This window comes from Orcinus orca, chromosome 16 (assembly GCF_937001465.1).
Source record: "Orcinus orca chromosome 16, mOrcOrc1.1, whole genome shotgun sequence".
NCBI lineage: Eukaryota > Metazoa > Chordata > Mammalia > Artiodactyla > Delphinidae > Orcinus > Orcinus orca.
Window position 1 is genome coordinate 28,814,202 of NC_064574.1, and position 22,521 is coordinate 28,836,722.

At 46.0% G+C, this 22,521-nt stretch overlaps 1 protein-coding gene across 11 annotated transcripts in view; it reads left to right on the forward strand.

Moving 5' to 3' along the window:
• Positions 1–6,512: 6,512 nt before the first annotated feature.
• The window catches only part of SNPH (syntaphilin), a 41,943-nt gene continuing 25,934 nt past the window's right edge, over positions 6,513–22,521 (forward strand). For 3 of the 11 annotated variants that reach the window (XM_049699874.1, XM_049699879.1, XM_049699882.1), the window contains exons 1-3: positions 6,513–6,630; positions 6,875–6,981; positions 7,460–7,649. In XM_049699874.1, the coding sequence (XP_049555831.1) occupies positions 7,622–7,649 (28 nt within the window). In that variant the 5' untranslated portion in view covers positions 6,513–6,630; positions 6,875–6,981; positions 7,460–7,621. Of the gene's footprint in view, positions 6,631–6,874; positions 6,982–7,459; positions 7,650–10,632; positions 10,734–22,521 lie in introns of those variants that run through there. The other 8 variants (XM_049699875.1, XM_004272960.4, XM_049699883.1 and 5 more) reach the window with 4 other exon arrangements.

Consider the following 22,521-nt stretch of genomic DNA (forward strand, 5'->3'; position numbering starts at 1 on the left):
TCTTCCTGTCAATGATTGTTCAGCAGTTAGTTGTGATTCTGGTGCTCTCGCAAGAGGGTGTCCGGTTTTATATATTTTTTTAATGAGTGTATATTGAAACTTGTTAAATGCTTTTTCTGAATTGATTAGACACTGAGCTTTTTCTCTAGACTATTAAATATTACACCAACCAAGTTTTTTTTTTTTTTGGCTGTGTTGGTTCTTCGTTGCTGTGCGTGGGCTTTCTCTAGTTGTGGCAAGTGGGAGCTACTCTTCGTTGCAGTGCACAGACTTCTAATTGTCCTGGCTTCTCGTGTTGCAGAGTACAGGCTCTAGGTGCAGGGGCTTCAGTAGTTATGGTATGCAGGCTCAGTAGTTGTGGCCCTTGGGCCCTAGAGCGCAGGCTCAGTAGTTGTGGTGCGTGGGCTTTTTTGCTCTGCGGCATGTGGGATCTTCCTGGTCCAGGGCTCAAACCCATGTCCCCTGCATTGGCAGGCAGATTCTTAACCACTGCACCACCAGGGAAGCCCACCAACCAAGTTTTGAATTTTTAACCAGCTTTACATATCCAGGATAAACTCTACTTGGTCATGGTATATTATTTCTTTTATGTATCATTGGATTCAATTTGCTAATATAGTTTAACAGCTTTACTGAGATATAATTCACATATGATAAAAGTTTTAAAGTGTTAAAAAACCTTTTTATAAAGTGTTAAATTCATGGTTTTTCATATATTCACAGTATTATGCAACCAATACCATTATCTCATTTTAGAACATTTTAATCATTCATATAGCAACCCCATACTCATAAGCAATGACTCTTCACTCCCTCCTTCCCCACAGCTCCTGGCAACAAGTAATCCACTTTCTGTCACTCGTATAATATATGGCTTTTTGTTTCTGGCTTTTTTTCACTTAGCATAATGTTCATTTATGTTGTAGAATATATCTGTACCTCATTCCTTTTAATGGTCAAATTAATATTCCATTATATGGATATGCATTTTGTTTATCCATTCATCTGTTGCTAGACATATGAGTCGTTTCCATTTTTTGACTATAATGAATAATGTTGCTGTGAACAACAGTTTATAATTTTTTGTGTATACATGTTTTCATCTTTCCTGGATGTATATGTAGGGGTGGAATTGCTGGGTCATATGATAATTCTATGTTTAACTTTTTAAGGAATTGTCAAGCTGTTTTCCAAAGTACCTGTGCCATTTTAAATTTCCACCAACAATATATGAGAGTTCCAATTTCTCTATATCTTTGCCAACACTTGCTATTGCCCCTTTTTTGATTATAGCTATCCTAGTGAGTATAAAATAATATCTCATGGTGTTGATTTGCATTTTCCTAATAACTAATGATGTTGATCATCTTTTCACATAGATTTCCTAGTATTTTGTTTAGGATTTTTGCATCTGTGTTCATGAGGGATATTGGTCTGTATTTGTCTTTTCTTGTACTGCCGTTTTCTGATCAGGGAAGTACTGACCTCATAAAAATAACTTGGAAAGTGTTTCCTCCTATTTTATTTTTCTGTGAAAAGACTGTGTAGAGCTGGTACTATTTCTTCTTTAAGTGTTTGGTAGAATTCACCCATGAAACCATCTGGATCTGGAGATTTATATTTTGGAATGTTTTAAACTATGAATTCAATTTTTAAAATAGTTGTAAGGCTATGCAGTTATCTATTTCATTTTGGGTGAGTTTTAGTAGTTTGTGGTTTTCAAGGAATTGTTCCATCTCATCTAAATTGGTGATTATGTGTGTAGAGTTGTTTAGAGTGTTCCCTAATTATCCTTTTAATGTCTGCAGGGTCCATAGTAATAATTCCTCTTTCATTTCATGTATTGTTAATTTGTATCTTCTCTCTTTTTTTCTTTTAAATCATATTAGAGGCTTATTAATTTTATTGGTCTTTTCAAAGAACCAGCTTTTGGTTTCATTGATTTTCTCCTTTGCTTTTCTTTTTCAGTTTCATTGATTTCTGGTGTGATATTTATTGTTTCCTTCCTGCAGCTTGCTTTGAGTTTATTTTGCTCTTATTTTTTAGTTTTATTAAGGTGGAAGCTTAATTGATTTGAGACCTTCTTTAAACAGTTAATGCTATATATTTCCCTCCAAGCACTGCTTTAGCTGCATTGCACAAATTTTGACATGTTGTATTTTCATTTTTGTTCAGTTCAAAATATTTTCTAATTTCCCTTGAGACTTCCACTTTGACCTGTGGATTATTTAGAAGTATGTTGTTTAATTTTCAAGGGAGAGTTTCCTGTTACCTTTCTGCAATTATTTCTAGTCTAATTCATTATGGTCAGAGAACATACTTTAAATGATTTTGATTCTTTTAAATTTATTAAGGTTTGTTTTATGACCTAGTGTAGGGTCTGTCTTGATGGGTGACACTTGAATATATTCTGCAGTTGTTAGGTGAAATGTCAATTGAACCTAGTTCGTTGTTAGTGCTATTCAGTTCTTCTATATCCTGGCTTATTTGCTGTCTACTAGTTCTACTGATTACAGAGAAAGGAGTGTTCATGTCTGCAACTATAATTGTGAATCTATTTATTCTCTCGGTTATGACAAGTTTTGCTTCATGTATTTTGAAGCTCTTCTACAATTATTTACAATTATTATGTATTCCTTGTGAAATGACCCTTTTATTTTTATATAATGATTCTCTTTATCTCTGGTAATTTTCTTTGCTTTGAAGTCTACTTTTTCTCATATTAAGCCATTCCAGCTCTCCTTTAATTCGTATTATGGTATATCTTTCCCCATCTTTTACTTTTAGCTTACCTATATCATTATATTTAAAGTGAGTTTCTTGTAGAAAGCATCTAATTAAGTCATTTTTTATCCATCCTGAAAATCTCTGTTTAATTGATGTTTATACATTTAATGTAAATATTGACATGTTTGGATTTAGATCTACCATTTTATTATTTGTTTACTGTTTGTTTCCTCTATTTTTCATTCCTCTGTTTCCTCCTTTCTTGCCCTCTTTTGGAATATTTGAACTTTTTTTTTAGAATTCCATTTTAATTTATCTGTTGTGTTTTACTGTATCTTTTGTTATAGATATTTTTAAATGGTTTCTTTAAGGATTACAAAATAAATACTTAACTTTTCACAGTCTACTTAGAATCAGTATTTTACCACTTCAAGTGGAGTGTAGAAACCTTGTACCATATAAGTTCCTTTATATTTCCTGCTTTATGTGTAATCAAAATTGTCATGTATTACATCTACCTACATTGAAACCCCATCACACAGTGTTATGATTTTTGCTTTCAACTGTCAAACATATTTTAAAGAATTCAAGAGGAGGATAGTCTATTAAATTTACCCAAATATTTACCATTTTTATTGTCCTTCTTTCCTCCCTGATGTTCTAAGTTTCCTTCTAATATAATTTCCCTTCTGTCTAAAGAATTTCCTTTAACAGTTCTTTCAGAGCAGGTCTGCTGACAACGAATTTTCTTAACTTACCTTTATCTGAGAAATGTCTTTATTTTACTTTTATTCCTGATGGATATTTTTGCTGGGTATAGAATCCTGGTTGACTGCTCTTTTCTGTCAGCAATTTAAAATTCTTGTTCCATTTTTCTCCTGCCCTTCATGGTTTCAGTTGAGAAATTCAGTTATTCAAATCTTTATTCCTATGTAATTAACACATCATTTTTCTCTGATTGCTTGCAAGATTTTTTCTTTATTTTTAGTCTTCAATAGTAACTGGGATCATTATTTTTTTATTATTATCATTATTTGGTTTATCCTCTTTGGGGTTCACCAGAAAGCTGGAGCTTGTAGCTTTGTTTACTCTGCTCTGTTTTGCTGCCTTCTCCCCACAATTGCACCTGCATCTGAAGCCAAATGGTGGGAGGACGGAAAGAGACAAAAGAAAATAAATAAATAAAAATAAAAACAAAAAACCAGCAGAGGCTCACACTCTCTTAGGACTACAGATACTTGATTGGAGAAGTTTTTCCTCCCTCAGAGTTTTAGGGATCTGTGGGTGCCTGATGTCACAGCCACCACTGCAGGATTCCCTGGGAGCTTGGGCATGAGATAATGGAGAAAAGATTAAAAAATAAAAGAAAAATTATTTCCCCCTCTCACCCTGAGGATTAGGGGTCTCCTTTCCTAACCCTAAAGTCAGAACTAGGGAGATTCATGGGCACTCTCTCTGTGTTGATTCCCCAAGTCCAGGTTTTGGGCTTCCTTCAGACCAGGCTGGGGGATACCAGAGGAAGAAAAACTGGTAAATTCACTAGTCAGTGGTATGTCAGATTCTATCCTTCTTCCCCAATTTCCTGCTAGTATTTTCGGAGTCCTCAAGTAGCCGCTACATACATTTTGTTCAGGTTTATTGTGGCATTCAGTGGGAGGAATGTGCTTACCCAGAATTGGAACCAAAATTGCTTTTGAAACTAAACAAATTGAAGTATTTCCCAATGTGTACAAAACAAAAACTACTAATTTCTTTAGAATAATTTGTTTTATGCTTAAAATCCTCACTTATTTATAATTTATGTTGTCACTGAACATTGGTTCTCTTCTTCTCACACGCTTTATGTTACTGAGGAGAGATTCTTAACACCATCCCAGATGGGAGTAATGTGGTTAGAGGTCCTCTCTCTTTTTGTGGGGTGAAGTTCCTTGTGGATATTTCTGGGAAATGTATTCTTCTAAGTACCAAGGGAAAAAACCTGAGGACAAACAAAACGTATTTTTTAAATAAGGATCTCAGGAATTATCTCCTGATAAACAAACAACAATTACATGGCTTCCTTTGGTTTTGCTTTAAGTGTAAATAAGTCACTTATATAATTTAGGTGGTCCTTAGGGCAGATAAAACATTTCATCAATTAACTTGCTAATTTAGCGTTAGTTTTTTGTTTGTTTGTTTTTAGACAGAAGGCCTTATTTCACATGGCTTTTTCAACTACAATTTCCTATTTCTGCCACGATTGCTGTCATGTTTTTCCACAAAGCATAATATAATGATGGCCATCTGATAGGAGAATTCAGTTTAATTGAATGAGGGAAAAATATTACCAATGCAAAAAAAAGTATAGGCATTTGTTGCAAAATTATATGTATTGTTATAGAGTGATGGATTTACCACAAATCAGAGCTACACAAAAGATTTAACTTTGAAAAGTAACAGTTAATTTAAAATAATTATTTTTTTCATGTACATTGTAAATATTAACTATTTCTCACCAGGCCAGTATTGCAGAGTCATGATATGAAGTTGGTGAAGTCACTTTACAAATACTTCTCTTGGAAAATTCAGTTTAGGGTGGAGGGTACTAGGTACAGCCTTGCCAAAAGTAGACTGAGACTTTAGGACTTAAAAGTCTTAAGAGACGAGGATAGCATCTGGCCTTGTGTTCTTATAGAAGACTAGGGCCTGGCACAATGCATGCTTGCTCTCTCATTCACTTAGGCAATATTTATTGAGCAACTGATATGTGTTAGGCACCATTGTAAGCACTGGGGATATGGCAGGAGACAGAACAAAGTCCCTTCCTTCATGGAGTGTACATTCTAGTGGGGGTAATAATGAAAGACTACAAATAGTAAAAATACAATCTGGTGGCGAAATACAGCAAAACTGGGGCAGAGGAAGTGAGGGAGGAGGGAATCACTATTTTATTTTAGGTGGTCAAGGAAGGCCTCCCTGGGACAGTGACATTTAAGCAGAGATCTGGAAGAAGTGACAGATGGTTTGAGCAGAGGAATGACAAATCAGATAGTTAGGGCTGGTTCAGAAGGAGGGAGCCCCTTCCCATTGAGCCCCACTTCCCACACATGGAGCAGATAAGAAACCAGGCCCAGAGAGTGAGTTAACTTATCTAAAGTTGCAAGGCTAGAAGTGGAAACGCTAGGCAGAGAGTCCAGTTTTCTTTACTTTTCCCACTTGTTTTTCCTCTTCTTCCCCTGTGATAGTGGGTGGAAGACAGACACAGAGGGGACAGGTGTATAATAAACACTTACTTTAGGTTGTGACTGCATATGTTTCCAATGATTCACCATCTTGTTTAAGATTCTTGCTATCATTTTTCTAAGTAGTCTGAGTGCTGTTTGCATTAAATACTCAGAGGTACTTGATTTGAGGAGTGAAAAATGTTCTCAGAGGAATTCGGATCAAATTACTATTTAAGCCAACCGTGTGACAGGGAGTAAGACTGTTACCATCATCCGATGTTACAGATGGGAAAGCTGAAGCCCATAGAGGTGAAGGGGCTTGCCCAGGGTCACACGACCTGTCAGTGGGCCAACGTGCTCTCCTCCAGGCCCCGCCGCCCAGGTATAAGTACAGGCCGGTGTGGAGGTAGGAGAGGCCCCTAACTCCACGCATGCTGGCGTCTTCCGCGCTCTCTGGAGCAAGACATTAACTATCTCTTTAAGAAGGAAAGTGAAGCGGGCCGCTTACGCAGCTGCCGGCGAGCCGCCGACTGGCTGGTCCCCTCCATCCACCTCACCCTCCCCTCCCCTCTCTCCCTCCCTCCCTCCCTCCCGGCAGCCCCAGCCCCAGCGAGCACGCAGCTAGCCGCCTCCAGTAGGGACTCCAGAGAGCAGTTCGGCGGCCTGGGCAGGGCAGCCGAAGCTATGGAAGCCTCTGCAGGTGATGACAGGAACCTCCGGGCCCACCGCCCAGCTGTGCCGCCGCAGCCCAGAGTGCCAAGTGCGGGGTGGGGGTAGGGGAGGCGCGGGCCCCGCAGGGGAGCGGCCGGAGCGCCCGGCGGGCAGCCGGCCCTCCAGGCTTTCCGGCCGCGGCGGCCCAGCTGTCAGCGGTCGGGGACTCGGCTGCGCGCTGTCCCCGCCCGCGCTCACCCGCCCCTGTCTGTCTGTTTTCCCCACCGCCGCAGGTTGCTGATCTGGGCCAGGCAGCTGCAGCAGCGACTGCAGAGGCGCTGCGCCAAGCCGGGCCGGAGTGGTGAGAGCCGGCGGGACTGCGGAGGGCGAGTGGACTCAGGTGAGGAGGCCTCGGCGGAGCAGGGATGGGGGCCTTCGCTGCACCGCGGCGGCCGGCGGGCGGGGGCTGCTCTCTGCGGTAGAATTCCTCAGAGGGCACCAGCCGAGGAGGGGTTAACTGTGACTCATTCTTACCATCCCTTCATTCCCCTACATCCCTCGAAGCGCCCCACCACCACCACCTAGAAATTCACTAATTAGAGGATGCTGGTGGCAGCAGAGAAGATGCCCAAAGTGGGCTATTTGGAGGATTTTGGGGATCACCCCATTCCTATTTGTTTGACAAACATTTAAGCCTCTTTCTTTCTTGGAGGAGGAGCAAGAGTACCTGGGGGAGGGGGAAGCAGGGAACCCCACACCCAGCCCAAGGTCAAGTGCCAATGACTGCTTCCTTCCCATATTCTCCCCCGAGAAGAAAAAAATGTCCATGACCCCTAGAGTAGGAGATCTAAGCCTCAGTCTCCATGGATTCTCCACAGGCTGTGATGGTTTCTTCTGCTCCTTGGGAGGGAGCTGGGCTGTTGGGAACACCTCCTAGCCTGGGAAGCGCCCATATACCCTTACTCAACCCAGCAGATTGAGGAGAGGCCTGGCGACACACTGCCTGTTTCCTCTGCCTTCTCTGCCCATCTGGAGGTGGGATGGGCTGGAGTTGCTTCCCAGAAAAAGGTGATCTCTGCAGGCATGGTCGGGTAGGGAAAGTGCCAGAGATTGGGGTTCTAGTCCTTTAGCTTGCTCGTAGGCCACAAGTAGCCATCTTAAAATTCTGTAGGCGTGGGTGTCTGTCTGTTAATCTGTTAAATTCAGGAGTTGGATTAGATGGTCTGTACAGTTTTAATATGCCATTCAAGCAGCTCTTACATGTCAGGGAGACATCCCTATTAAAGCAACCCAGAATTTAAACTTGGGTCTATGAAATAATTGGGGTTTCCTCAGTTGATCTTTTTCAACTCGAGACTTCTCATGTGAAACATTGACTGTGTGGGCCTCGTGGAACCGGAGGTATCAGACAGTCCTATATTGTCATCTCTGCGTCATCACTGGGATGACCTTTGTCAAGTTACCTCCCTTCCCCAAGCTTCAGTTTCCTCATCTGTAAATCTGGGAAGAAGGGTATGTATCTCAGAGGGTTGATATAAGAATTGAATGAGACATATATGAAAGCACTTAAAATAGTGCCTGTGCCTGGCACATAGTAGGTTCTTAGGGACACAGGAGTTGGGAGATAGACTGGAGGAGAGAGGAGGGGTGGCTGCTCTTTGTCCGGTTCTCTCCCACCTCCCCCACCCCACCGGTCTCTTTTACATCCCTGCGGATGGTTTCCTGCCAGGGGATAATGAATGCTGGAGTGTGTTGGGCTGCCAGGCTGAGGGGCCTAGGAAGCAATCAGGAGGTACAAACATTTCCACTGCAAGGGCACTGACGTCATTCCAGCAACGATGGTCCCAAGGAGGCATATATAGCCCAGCACTGGGTTTGGAAAATCTTGGCATCCGAGGGCAGAATCCCTAAGGGAACAGAAGCATCAGAATCTTGTGTGCTGTCAGGGAGGCAGGGACTGTGGCTTTCTGATTTCACATGGATCCCACTGCTGCTCCCTTGCCCTTCCAGGAATCTCTCATTAGAATCTCCATGAGACAAGGAGGTCAAGTTTTCGGTGTCTGTATTTTCTATTCTCTACCTTCCCTCCTGCTGTCCTGTTCAGCCTTTCATTCATCTTTTCTTGCTCCAGTTTATTTCAAAGATACATTCTGCCGCTTGACAGCATGATAAAGAAGCCTCCCCATAGGGTGGGGCAGGGCATTTTACTGCTGCACCGTTTGGGCCAAAAGAAGTTGTTATGTCCCCACCTGCCCTCAATCCCCATTAGATTGTGAGCTCCTTCCGGCAGAGGCATGGACTTTTTCCTCTCTGTGTCTCCAATCTCTAGCCCATGGCTAGGCATAAAGAGGGTCCTCAGGAAGTGTTGAATCAAATAAGTTGGAGGAAATTATGTTCCTAAGCCAACCAGGTTAGGGAGAAACTGTGAGAATGTGTTGACAGTGTAGGGAAAAGCATTTTAAAGTACAGGGTACTGTGCCAGTTGTTGACTGTCGTTATTTATTGCTCTTACTGTTATTATTGCTATTGCCAGGGGCCAACAGTTGTTTTACCTTCTCCTCAAGTCAGGCTTGAAGGGACTAGATGTGCCTGGGGGGTGTGATTATGTTGACAAACAGATGGTTCTGGCTGGTGAAAGATAAGCATGAAGGGAAGAGGATGGGAAAAGAGTGATTCCAGCCACTTCCTGTGTTTCGGGGAGGGGGCAGATAAGGAGAATCAAACGGGCCAAAATGGACATGTAGCAAAAAATCAGGAGACCCAGGTCCCAGGTCTTGTTCCACCACCACCTCAATGTGTGACCTTGGGCCAATCACGCCTCCACTCAAGACCTCTGGGTCTCCAGCTATAAAACGAGAAGACTGGACCACATGATCCCTAAGGCCCCTTCTGGTTCTGACATTTTGTCAAGTGGATTTTGTTAAATAAAAATGAGACAACTATTATTACTTTCAGTATCATTTATGGAATAGCAGACCATTACATATTTTAGGTAATCCTCATAACAGATTATACCACTTTGTTTTGTTTTGTTTTTGTTTTTGCGGTACGCGGGCCTCTAACTGCTGTGGCCTCTTCCGTTGCGGAGCACAGGCTCCAGACGCACAGGCTCAGCGGCCATGGCTCACGGGCCCAGCCGCTCCGTGGCATGAGGGATTCTCCCGGACCGGGGCACGAACCCGTGTCCCCTGCATCGGCAGGCAGACTCTCAACCACTGCGCCACCAGGGAAGCCCAGATTATACCACTTTGAAAGATGAGGAGACCGAGGCTTAGAGAGAGCGACTTGCCTAAGACTGCACAGCTCTAAGTGGCAGACTTGTTATCTGACACCCAGTCTATCTGACTTGAAAGGGTGAGCTCTTGCAAAGGTTTCACAACCTCTCCTTGTCATCACTGTGAATTGTGTGTACACTTGCACACGTGCATAAGGCTTTGGAGGAGGGAAAGCTGTGAAGGATTCGTGACAAAAGATCAGGCATTTCCCCAAAGGGATTGTTGCAGGGGACTTGCTGGGTTGAAGACTGTGTAAGTCAGTGCTGGAAAGTCTTCCTTGCGCTGTGAGCTCTGCTTTGCTGATGGGTGGTGGGTGCCCCTTTACCAAGGAGAACAGCCAGGAGTGAATGACAGTCATGACAGGCACACTTTTTGAGCTCCTCCTATGTCCTGTGCTCTGTTTTACACAGGTTCACTTACTCCTCAGACAACCCTATAATGTAGGCACTACAATTTTACCCATTTTACAAGTGAGGAAGCCAGGGCAGTGAGGCAAAGGATCTCGCCCAGAGTTACACAGCTAATGTGTGGTAGAACTCGAGACAGTTTAGCTGGAAATGCACTGTCCTGAGAGTTGGAAAGGCTGCTTTTAGTCCGAGCCCTCTCACTGACGGAGTGATTTTGGATCGGCCAGTTTCCTTCTGCATGTCACAAATGGGCTGGATGTGTCTATGGCTCTAAGGGGCCTAAATGCTGCCTTATCCCAGAACAGGAGTGGAGGGGATTCCTTGTCTAGCTAAACATATATCAGCCTTTGTTTATTATTTATTTATCAGGCCCTAGACCAAGTGCACAGGATAAAGGAAGGAGTAAGAGGCGGTCCCTAGTTTCAAGAAGTTCACGGCTAACAGAGGGAGACAAATATCTAAATGTGTAGGTATGATGAACCATCTAGGAGCTGTGATAATACTGATGTGGGTGTAATGGGACAGGGAGGGGGGATGGCCTTTCCTACTCAGTGGGTCAGGAAGGTGAGGGTGATGCCATTTTCTGTGTTGAATGTGTGTGTAATAATAATAATAATAAATGTTCTACGCAACTTAGGACATTTTCAAACAGTTCTTGGCTCTTGACCCCAGCAACCCAAAATGTGGCCACAGAGTCTGAGGGGCCATCCAGACTCCCTTCTGTGGCACAGTTCCAAAGGAACCATCCATTTGTCTCAGGTGGGCCTGAACCTTCCCTGTCATCAGAGGCCTCTAGAGGCAGGACTCTGAGGCTCCTCTTGGAAAGCCTGTCTAGTGCCTATAACAATGCAATAGGCTTGGGAACTTCTTCCTCATGTCATTCTTTCACCTGTCTGGAGCACCTGACCCCTGGAGAGATGAAGGCATTTACCCAAGATTACTCAGCAAGGCTGGGATCAGAACTCTGGCCTAATGGAATTGCATTTCTGAGCCATATGTGCATCTTTCTACATCTGGGTCACCAGGGACCTAAGGGGCTGTTTCTTCATTTGATGGGCAGCTTGCACTGAGTGGGAGGTTTGATGCAGGTGATGTGAAGCTTGAGCTGAGGGCCCTTATAGAGGATGAGGCCTGTGTTCCCAGGCTGCTTTTTACTGCTTAGTGGAGAGATATTTATGAAGTGTTTGTCACATGCTAGCACCTCTGAATTGAGGTGCTGAGCCAACCAAAAGGGAGCATCTGGGAAGCAGCCTGGTGCAGTGGAAAGAGCCAGCACCGAGGGGCCGGGAGACTCACTTTAGCTCTGCCAGGACTCCCTGGGTGGCCTGGGGCGAGACTCTTTGCTTTTCCACACCTGCAAAATGATAGTCAGAGGTGGTGATCTCTAAGGGCTCTTTATGTGCTGACTGGCTAATAATTCAGTATCTCTTCCCTCTGTTCCAGAACCACTTTAGGGGGTACAAGAGTGGATAGGATACAGATAACTGTAACTTGAGGAAGAATGAGATAAATATAACAAGAGGAATGAACAAATGCTCTGTGAGTTTGCTAGAGGGAGAGGGCTTGGGAAAAGCTCAGTTCAAAAGCCACCTCTTCAAAGATAAGATGAGATGTAGATAGAGGTGGGGTTTTTTTGAACCAGGAGGAGTAGCAGAAACATGCTATCATTCTGTGACAAGAAGGCTGTATAGCAGAGCAATGGTCCTCAGACTTAGACTTCAAAGATCAGTACATTTGGGAATGTATCCTAGGTTGGCCAACTTTTTAATCTGCCAGGCAAAGACACATGACGCTTGTTCTGTTTACTATTACTATCATATAGTGAGAGAAAGAACATTTTAATACCTTTAGCCCCAAAGTAAGAAGCTATATAAAATCAGAAAAAAGTATTCCTTCAAACTGAATGCATTTTGCTGTATTAAAAATTCACTGCAGGGGCTTCCCTGGTGGCACAGTGGTTGACAGTTCACCTGCCGTTGCAGGGGACACGGGTTCGTGCCCCGGTCCGGGAAGATCCCTCATGCCGCAGAGCGGCTGGGCCCGTGAGCCATGGCCGCTGAGCCTGCGCGTCCAGAGCCTGTGCTCCGCAACGGGAGAGGCCACAACAGTGAGAGGCCCGCGTACCACAAAAAAAAGAAAAAAAAAAAAAAACTCACTGCATTGTCCATGCTTTTGCTGCAGACCAGTGTCCTTGTGTTTGGCTCTGAAGTCAGGCTGCTTGGGTTCGAATCCTGGCCAAGTTACTTTTTCTCTCAGAGCCTCTGCTTCCTCATCTGTGAAATGGGGACATGATGCTATCTACCTCATAAGGTCATTAGGAGGTCTGCATGCCATGATAAAACATGAAAAGCAAGGGACCTCAAACCCTGTTGTCTATGTTGGGCTCTTTGGGGGTGATAGCAAATTAGAGAGTGTTGCTTGAAAGAGGTGGCTGCTAGCCTGCTCTCGCCACCGCTGCCATGCAAGAACTTGGGCCTCGTGTTGTCAGATCTTCTCATTTGTAAGAAATCTGGATGTTTGTGACATCTCTTGATTTTTTTAATGTGGCCAACTAGGAAACACTTTAAAACGCACCCATTAATGTGTGTCTGTGTCAGGCCATCAGCCTGTGTCCCCTGATGTACAGTGTTAGATGCCAGGTGCGTAGTGCTCCTAGTTGTCACCTGAGGATGAGGGCGGAGAAGGGAAACGAGGCTGGAAGTGCAGGCCTGGGCCAGGGATGCCCTATCTGCAAGGCAAGGGAACATATTACTTTGGCCACTTGTGATCTTCTGCTTCTGGGCCCCCAGCTTCAAAGGCCTAATTAGTGCCCCTTCCGTTCTGGCAGCACTGTCAGAATGGAGCCTCTAGAGACTGAGGCCTCCAGGCACCTCTGAGCCCCCTTGAAGCTGTCACACTAGTCGGCCTCCCTACCACAGGGTCTCTGGAAGCCTGGTGGGCAGCCTCAGAAGAGGGAACTTGGCTGATGGCACATGAAGCTGGCATAGAAGCCACACCCGAGGAGAGGCTCTGGCAGCTCCTCAGCGGGAGAGGTGCTTCCTGTTCTCTGAAAGCCCTGCTGGTTCTGCCACCTCTGCCTGGGTTGTGATGAGGTCTGGACAGCAAGTGGTCTCTCTGTAGAGAGCTCTGCCACACAGCCACCACCGAGGAAAAGCTGGGATCTGAGTGTGGAGGAAGCCTGGAGCCTTCTCAGAGAAGGACCTCAGAGGAGCTCCTAATTAGCAGGAGGGGTCCCGCTGACATGCTTTCAGGACATTCTGGGATCCAGTCTAAAGCCACTGAGGACAGTTTACATTTTTGTGGCTCTAGTTAATCAAATATTCATCAAGCACCTACTGTGGTCAGGCTTTATCCGGGCTGCTGTGGGAGAATGCAAAGAAGTATTTCCATCCATTCATTCAGCCAGTGTGTACAGAGTGTCTGCTCTGTAAGCAGGCCCCAAGATGTGGTCCCTCCCCTTAGGGAGCTTTTTAGGCTGATAAATATATATGGATGGTACATGGAGCCTGGCTCATAGAAATATTAATAACAGCTGCTGTTCAATTGTGTGCCTTCTGAGTAAAAGATACTAGCCATATAGTACCTGCTTTAAAGAGTGGGTACTGGGATTGAATGGAATCCTCATCTGAAGCGCTCAGCACTGTGCCCGCCACACACTGGTGCTCAATAAAAGGGTAGCTGCATTATAGTTAACTTGGAAAATTGGGCAGATCCAGAAGAAAGGCCAAGACACAGATGGGTCAGAGAAAACAAGAAGCAAAACAATTCAGGCCCACTTAGCATATGTTATCCTCATTTTATAGATGAGGACACTGAGGCTCAGAGAGAGGAAGTAGTTTGTTCAGAGTTACACAGCTGCTGTGTAGCAGAGCCTACACTTAAATGCTGGTCAGTTTGGCATCGAAGCTATGTTCTTTCTTCTAAGTCATATTGCCTCTAAAGAAGTGGTTAATGAACAGAACAATAAAACTACCACATTGGGCAGGGGAGGCAGTGCCACCTGGTGAGGTCAGGAGTTTTTATAATTGAGGAAGCTGGGTCTAGTGGAAAGAAGGAACTGGCCAGAGTTATATAACCAGGAAGTGGTAGGGTTGGGACCCCAATCTAGGCATACTGGACATGACTTCCCACACTGCTGGGACAGAATAGTAGCCGTTGAGGGTAAAGATAGTTGTCTCCAGATACTCAAAGTTCAGTCACAGGAAAGAGCCCAGGCTTCCATATGCCCTGAGAGGCAGACCCCAGACCAGCACTTACAAGTGCCAGCCAGGGAGGAAAATTTTGGCTCAGTTCTAGGAAGAACATTCTAAATTGAAAAACCATCTAGCAGGGATTCCCTGGTGGCACAGTGGTTGAGAGTCCACCTACCGATGCAGGGGACACAGGTTTGTGCCCTGGTCCGGGAAGATCCCACATGCCGCGGAGTGGCTGGGCCCGTGAGCCATGGCCGCTGAGCCTGCGCGTCTGGAGCCTGTGCTCCGCAACGGGAGAGGCCACAGCAGTGAGTGGCCCGCGTACCGCAAAAAAAAACACAAAAAAACAAAACATCTAGCAATGAAACAATATGTTTTGAGAGCTAGCTCCTCATCTCTGGGCAGCTCACATAGGTCTGGATGTTCTAGAAGGAGTTCTTGCAATGTAATGGGGTTTGGAATGGCTGTGCTTGGCAGTCTTACAATCTAGAGGATCTGGAATTCTAGTATAGGACTGGTCACAGGTGATGCAAGCAGTGGGTACCACTGGTGACCCCAGGAGAAAGGGTAACTGTAGGCTGGAGCTATCTGAGAAAGCTTCCTGGAGGAGGAACTAGAGCAGCATCTAAAGGGCTGCGAAAAGGGAGAGGAGTAGGACTGGGTAAGGTGAGCCCGCCAGTCTAGCTGGGCTGTGGGGTTAGTGCTTCTCAGCAAAGGGTCTTCCCCTGTTCTCTGGGGCTTTTTAAATGGTGGAAATGACACAGTGAGTCCTGGGTCTTTCCTCATTAGGAGGCTGGTTTGGTACCACATCCCCCTCTTACCTCCCAGCCATCCCTCCCTCCTCTCTTCATTGTACCACTCACCTCCTCCCACCCTCCCTTTCAGAGGTGGCAGACTTTGGACATTGAGCTCCCTGGGAGAAAGGTGTGCCAAACGTGGCCTCTGCCGTGAGGCGAAGCCCGCAGCGTCTGACAAGGGCCACCTTCCTTGCATTCGGGCACAGAGCTGAAGCCGACCTGGGCCTCCTACCAGCTGCTTGCTGCTCAGGGTGAGCACTGGCTTCAGAGTCAGGCCTGGCTCATCTCCAGTTCTGCTCCTTGTTAGCCTGGGACCTCAGACAAATTGTCTTACCCCCAGGGCCATGTTCTCGTCTACCAAAGAGGGATCGATCATTCCTGCCTGAAAGGAGAGTGATGATCTGCTGAAAGGGCCTGGCATACAGCAGATGTCCGCACAAATGCCCCTCTTCTGCACAACCTCAATCGCTTCTCTGCCCACTGGGTCCTAACCCTTGTCCAGGTGAATGATAAGAGGGACACCACATACTAGGTGCAGGGATGTGTGACTTAGTGCATCCTCCTACCGCTCTGTGAGGAAGGTATTATTATAGAAGAGGAAATTGAGTCACAGAGAATTTAAGCAACTTGTCTGTTATATGCGGCCTAGCTACCAAATATCTGATTCCAGAGCCCACCTTCTCTCCACCCCTTTTTCTCCCTTTGCTTTTTCATCCTCTTTCTCTCCCTATTTCTGTTCTCAGGCCTGTGAGTATCTGTTCGTCCCTCCTCAGCCCTTAGCTGGGCTCTTACGAGCAAGATTACCAGCCCTGGGCCTGATTGGAGTGAGCCGGCCTAAGAGCTAGAGAAAGGCATTTTGTTACTTCAGAAATGTCCCTAAGGGACCCTTGGTCCCATTCTATCCCAGGTCAGCAGTATACCTTCCACGGGCCTTTCCTTTCTACCTAAATTACTTTTACTCACCCCAGTTCCCTCTGCTTGAAATTTTCTTCCCACCACTACTGCTATCTCCCCATGTTCCCATTTGTCTCAAGGCCCAGCTCACATGACATCTTTCAAGGGTCCCTCTTCATCAGCTCCTTCCCAGAGCCCCGGCTCCTAGTCACCAGACCAAGGTCTGTGTTCGCAGAGGACGGAGAGCACCTGACCCTCCATGCCTTCCCATTCCCTGCCCTGCAGAGAGCAGCCCATGCTGGGCAGTACCCAGGGCCCAGCCTGGAGCTGTAGGACACCTTGAGCCAACTCTCTGTTTTGTGGCTTCCTTCTGGAAGGAAGGGGGTGGGGCCCGTGCCTGGGAGAAGATGGGCTTCAGAGTTTGTTAGGACTGGCAGGAGATCGCCATTGTAAGGAATCCCAGAGGTTAGCCTTCAGATGAAGGAGACCAGGATCCAAGCCTAGACAGGCTGAGTGGTCGAGAACAGAGAGCATGGACTTTGCAGTTGGACATGCTTGGTCTCGAACATGGACTTACTTTGTGACCATGGGCAAGTCACTTGATTTCTCTGACCTTTTGTTTCCTCAGTAGTAAAAATGGGCATCATAATCATAATCCCAGCCTCATAGGAGCAAAGCTGGGTAGAGAATTAAACTAGATTAGAAATCCCATATGTGTAAAGCCCCCAGCACAGGGTTTAGCACACAGTAGGTCCTTAATAAACGCCAGTACCCTTCCATGCACAGTTAGAAGGAAAGAACTTTATAACTTCTCTAGTTCTCCAAAGATCCGATACATGTTCAGTTGGTAGTGAGCTCCTCTCTCACTAGAGGTATTCAAACTGGGTCTGGGTGACTGCAGAACAGGAATGTTATTCAGAGAAGTGAAGCTTCAATCAGATGGATGTTGGGCTTTGAAACCTTCAGATTTTTTCCTGCCCTGAATTTCTGCAATTCTGTGAAGACTTTGACTCAGATCTCATTAGTCAGTTATTAGAAATCAGTTGGGGTTCAGCTTGGATGTCTGCTTAGCACAGATACAGGACAGAATCCGGCTGGAGCTACGAGCTTTCTCCCAAGAGGTGGCAAGGCTAGAAACAAAATTGGGTCTAAGAAGAAGAGTTCTCATAGCTCCTGTGAAGGGAACCTGCCTGGTATATTTGGGGCATGAAGCTAAATGTTTAGGCTGAATTTTGGGAAGACTTCCCCATGGCCAATAGCATGAACTGCCCAGGGCAAGGCCTGTGTTTGATTTATCTCTGAATCCCCAGTGCCCAGCGCAAGCCAGGCACACAGGAAGTATTCTGGACGAATAACGAGCAAATGGCCAGTAGCCTTGGTGTTTCTCACAGATGGAATCCTGAGTTGAGAGACTCTTAGGACTCCCCTGGAGGCCAAGTGGCAGGTTCATACTCAGTGCATGTACGTCCGTGTGTCTGTGTCCAGGTCCCAGGCTTCCCAGAAAGACTCCTCCTGCTTCATGCTGCCCTGCCTTCTTCTCTTTCCCCTGCCCCTTCCCCTCCTTCCAGCTTTATTGACGTACAGACAACATACATCAAGCTGCACATGCTTAAAGTGTACAGTTTGGTAAGTTTTGACATAGTATGTAACCCATGAAACCATCGCCACAATTAAGATAGTGAACACATCCATCAACCCCCAAAGTTTCCTCTTGCACCTCTGTAATTCCTTCCTCTCATGCCTCCCTCTCCCCTCCCTTGTCCAGGCAACCACTGGCCTGCCTTCTGTCACTATCAATTCCTTTGCATTTTCTAGAATTTTGTGTAAATGGGATCATGCAGAATATACTTTTTGGGAGGCGGTGGGGGTCTGGCTTCTTTCACCGGCATGATTATTTAGAGATTCAAGTTGTTGTGTACATCAGTTCATTCCTTTTTATTTCTGAGTACACATAGTACACCCTTGTATGTAAGCGTAAACCATGATTTGTTTTGCCCTTCATCTGTTGATGGACATTTGGTTTTTTCCTAGTTTTTTGTTATTATAAATAAAGCTGTTGTGAACAATTGTGTATAAGTCTTTGTATGGACATACCTTCCTGTTCTCTAGGGTAAATACCTAGGAGTGAAGTGGAGCGGCTAGATCATTTGGTAAATATATATTTAACTTTTAAAAAAACTGCCCAAGTGTTTCCAGAGTGGTTGTACCATTTTACATTCCCAGCAGCAGCGTATGAGAGTTCTGGTTTCTCTGCATCCGCAACAGTACTTGGTATGATCAGTCTATTTAATTTTTTTTTTTTTTTTTTTGCGGTACGCGGGCCTCTCAGTGTTGTGGCCTCTCCCGTTGCGGAGCACAGGCTCCGGACGCGCAGGCTCAGCGGCCATGGCTCACGGGCCCAGCCGCTCCGCGGCATGTGGGATCCTCCCGGACCGGGGCACGAACCCGTGTCCCCTGCATCGGCAGGCGGACTCTCAACCACTGCGCCACCAGGGAAGCCCCAGTCTATTTAATTTTAATCATTCCAATAGGTGTATCGTGGTATCTCCTTATAGCTTTAATTTGCATTTTCCTAATGACTAACGATGTTGAGCATCTTTTTGTGTGCTTATTTGCCATCCATATATCTTTGGTGAATTATTTGTTCAAGTATTTTGCCAACTTTTAAATATTTAACTATTTGGCTGTTGGTCTTAATATTATTGAGTTGTAAGGGTTATTTATACATACTCGATACAAGTTCCTTGTCAAATATATATTTTGCAGCTATTTTCTCCCAATCTGTGTCTTGCCCCAGAGAGCCCTGTGGGAGTTTCAGACTCAGCGTGTGTATGTATGTATGTGTGTGTGTTTGTGTGTGTGTGTGAGAGAGAGAGACTCAGAAAGAGACTAGCTTCCTGAGAGATTGCAGCCTCTGAATTCAGTCCTTCTCAACTATCATGTGGAATCACAGGACAGCACCTAGAGGTACTTAAAATTCGCACATCTCCACAGCTTTGTTTTGCAAACAGGGGGCCTGAGTTCCTGAGACCATGGGGTGTAGCGTCAGGGCCCACACAGACCTCTGATCTCTAGAGGAAGAGGGCCCATGCTGGGTGCCTTGATGCCTTTGATTCCGGTGACACTTGGTGAAGCAGGTCACCTTTCTCCCTCGCCTTGTATGTGCAGTGGGCACGGCACTGCCTTTCTGTGGGTGAGAGGCAGGTGCAGAACTCTGTAGCTGACCATCTCAACTCCAAGGACAAGGAGCGCGTCAGCACCATCTATCGTCACAAAAGGCATTTGGGAGACAGAGGAGGAGGAGCCATATATTCATTAAGGAATGTTTGTTGAGCTCCACGCTGGGCCAGGCTCGAGATGCACTGGCTGGAACAGCGCAGGGCAACCTTCTCTGCTCTGCTCTGGGTGTGTGGAGCCTGGTTGAGGGCATCACTACCTCTTCTGCCAGTGCCCTTGCACAGCTCGCCAGCAGTGCACATCGCTGCTTAAGCCAAACGCCTCTGTGTCTGTGTGTCTGTGTGTCTGTGTATGTAGACTTAGAAACCCTCAAAAAATGGAAGATAGTGATCCACAGCAGATGTGTGTAAACAGCCTGTGTCCTCCTGGTATAACAAAAGAGCACATGCCATGGGGCCACCGTGGCGAGAGCTGTGAACTCTGTCTCCCGTGGAGCCACACGTGGGCATCCGTGCTTGAATTGAGCTTGGAAGAGAAGCAGGTAGAAGAAGCTTGGAAGGGCTTTCTAGGCAGAGGGCACTGCATAGGCGAAAGCATGGTGAACCCATGAGGTGAATCAGTGAGGATATTTGGGAAGATGTGATGGCAGAGGCCAGGTGGTCACACAGCTCCATGAGGTGGGGGCATTATCTCCATTTATAGACGGGGACACTGAGGTATCAACTCAAAAGAAGGGTGCCCTCAGGCCTGTGAGTCAATGGCAGAGCTGAGCGTACGGGTTCCCAGTTCTGTGCTCTTTCTCCTGTGCTGGGCTGTGTCCCAGGGTAGATGGACGGTGGCCTCGAGGCCATTTTCCTGGTACTAGGTTGACTGTGCATGGGGTTCTCAGGTCCCAGATCACCTGGTTGGCTGCCTGACTTCCTTCAGCTCGTGTTTGCTAGCCCTTGATTCTGAATCTGGCCCTGCTCCTGGCACCTGGGAGACTGAGCCACTGAAGGCGTGATGCCCACTTCTCTTCCGGCCTCTCATGCTAGATGACAACTAGCCAGACTCTCAGGCCCGGTGCTGATGCTCACAGTACACAGGCCAGAACTGCCAGCGCCACTCTGGATACTGGTGTGTTTTAAGCTGGGTATATTGCCAACCCTGAACAAAAATAGGGTTCTGTTATTAAGGGAGAAGGGGAGATGAACATTGGGTGGGCATCACCTCCACCTACCCAGAGGCCTGGGCATCATCACGGTTCTTCCCTCTCCCTGGTCCCACGGCCCATCTCTTTTGGTCCCTGTCTACTCCCTAAATTTCTCTCGAAGCCATCTTTACTTCTCTCACTTCCTTTCCTCTTCTCCCGTCTTGGCTTTCCTGGTGCCCTTTCTCATCTCTTCCAGCCCATTCTCAGCAGAGCTGGTACAGGGTTATCGTCTACAATCTAAACCTGACCTCGTCCTTCCTCTGCTCAGAACTTTTTCTGTAGGCTCAAAAGGTGCTCCCCCAGTGCCTGGTCTCCCCTCTGCTCCCCTTTGTCCCTACACTGTCTGGTCTCGTGTACCCAGCCCCTTGTATCTCCCCTTCTCCTGCATGTTTCTGTAACGTTGACCCCCCTTCCCTGCACTGAAGCTGGAATGCTCCTCCACAGACATCTGTGCATCCACCTGCAGAAGCCTGCTCCTGAGTTCTGCAGAGAGGCTCCCTCTGTCCTCTGCCCAGCCCCTCCCTGACACACGCTTTGATTACTGGGACTACTGGGGAGAACCCAGCGCACATAGACGCTTGGTAAACATTGACTGAAATGTCCCTGCCAGAGCTGCCACACAGGTAAGAAGTACTCTGATTAGGAGAGAGGAGAAGCTTGAGGGGACCTGCTTTCAATCTTGGAGCTAGGCCACTTTCGAGCTACGTCTCTCCAGGAGGCCTCAGTTTCCCTCTTTGCCATGTGAGGTGAAGACACTTGTCACAAGGCCAGAGAGACACAGAAAGACCATCTTTGGTAATTCCTGTTTTGAGCTCGAACTCCTTGCCTTTCAGGAGGCAAGGCTAAGTGCCTGTGGTTTTGTCAAGGGGAAACACAGCTGCTGTGCGTATGTTATGGGGGGAGAATCAACTAGCAACTCAGCCCTTTAGAAAAGCAGTTCGGCAGCATATTCAAACTTTTTGACCCTATAAACCTACTACTGGGGATCCTTCCTAAGGAAATAATTCTAACTACAGAAAAATAATAATGCATGAAGATGTCTGTTGTAGCATTCTTTCTGATAGTAAAAAAGTCTATATGTTCAACAGAGGGGGATGTTAAGGTAACAGTGATGGACCCATGAAATGGACTATTATACAGCCCATAAGATACTTCCTATAAAGAATATGCCATATCATGGGCAATTCATAAACCATGTTAAATTTTTTAAAAAGATATAAAGGTGCCTCTCTACCATGTTTATAACTATGTAAAAATAACAAAACCCGCCTCCAAAATAGTTTTTCTTCTATGCTTAGAAAAAAGCTAGGAGGAGCAGCCTCCAAATTAATCAGTGGTTTATCTCTGAGTAGCAAAAATGGAGGCTTTTAAAACAAAAAAAAAAGATGTGTGCTACTTTATAGCTATAATAACAACATTCATAAATAGAACTATATTTAACATTTAAAAATTACCCAGTTGGAGCTAATTCCGTGACCTTCTTGGGGTGAATTATTCACATGTCTCGGGGCCTTGGTTTATAAAATAAGGGAAAGAAATGACTGCTCATTGGGCAGCGTGTGCCAGGGCTCTTCACAGCATTATCTGATTAGATCTTCGCAGTTGAAACCCTATGTTGCAGATGAGGAAGCTATAGCCCATGGTCAGTCCTCTGCTGAGACCTAGGTTTTCCAGCTAGATTCTGCTCTAGGAAAAGCCCCTGCTCTGCACACCTTCCTGGGGGCCCCTGCGATTACGAAGATCTTTGCCTGCTCAGGGGAAATGTCAGGGCAGAGGGACACCTGAGAGCCCTGTGTCAACAGAGCCGGGGAGGAGTTTATCTTACAGGGTGGGGGAGGCTGGTATTTGCCCGCAGGTGGGAAGGAGAGCTTTCTGCTGACTGCAGCCAGAGCTGCTGGTCTCTGCTTTACCTTTTGGCACCAGCAGCCTTTTCCTGAACAGGATTTGCCCCTCAGCCCAAGTCCCCCGTTCTGTGTTCCCAGCCTCCCTGCGTGTCCAGCACCCT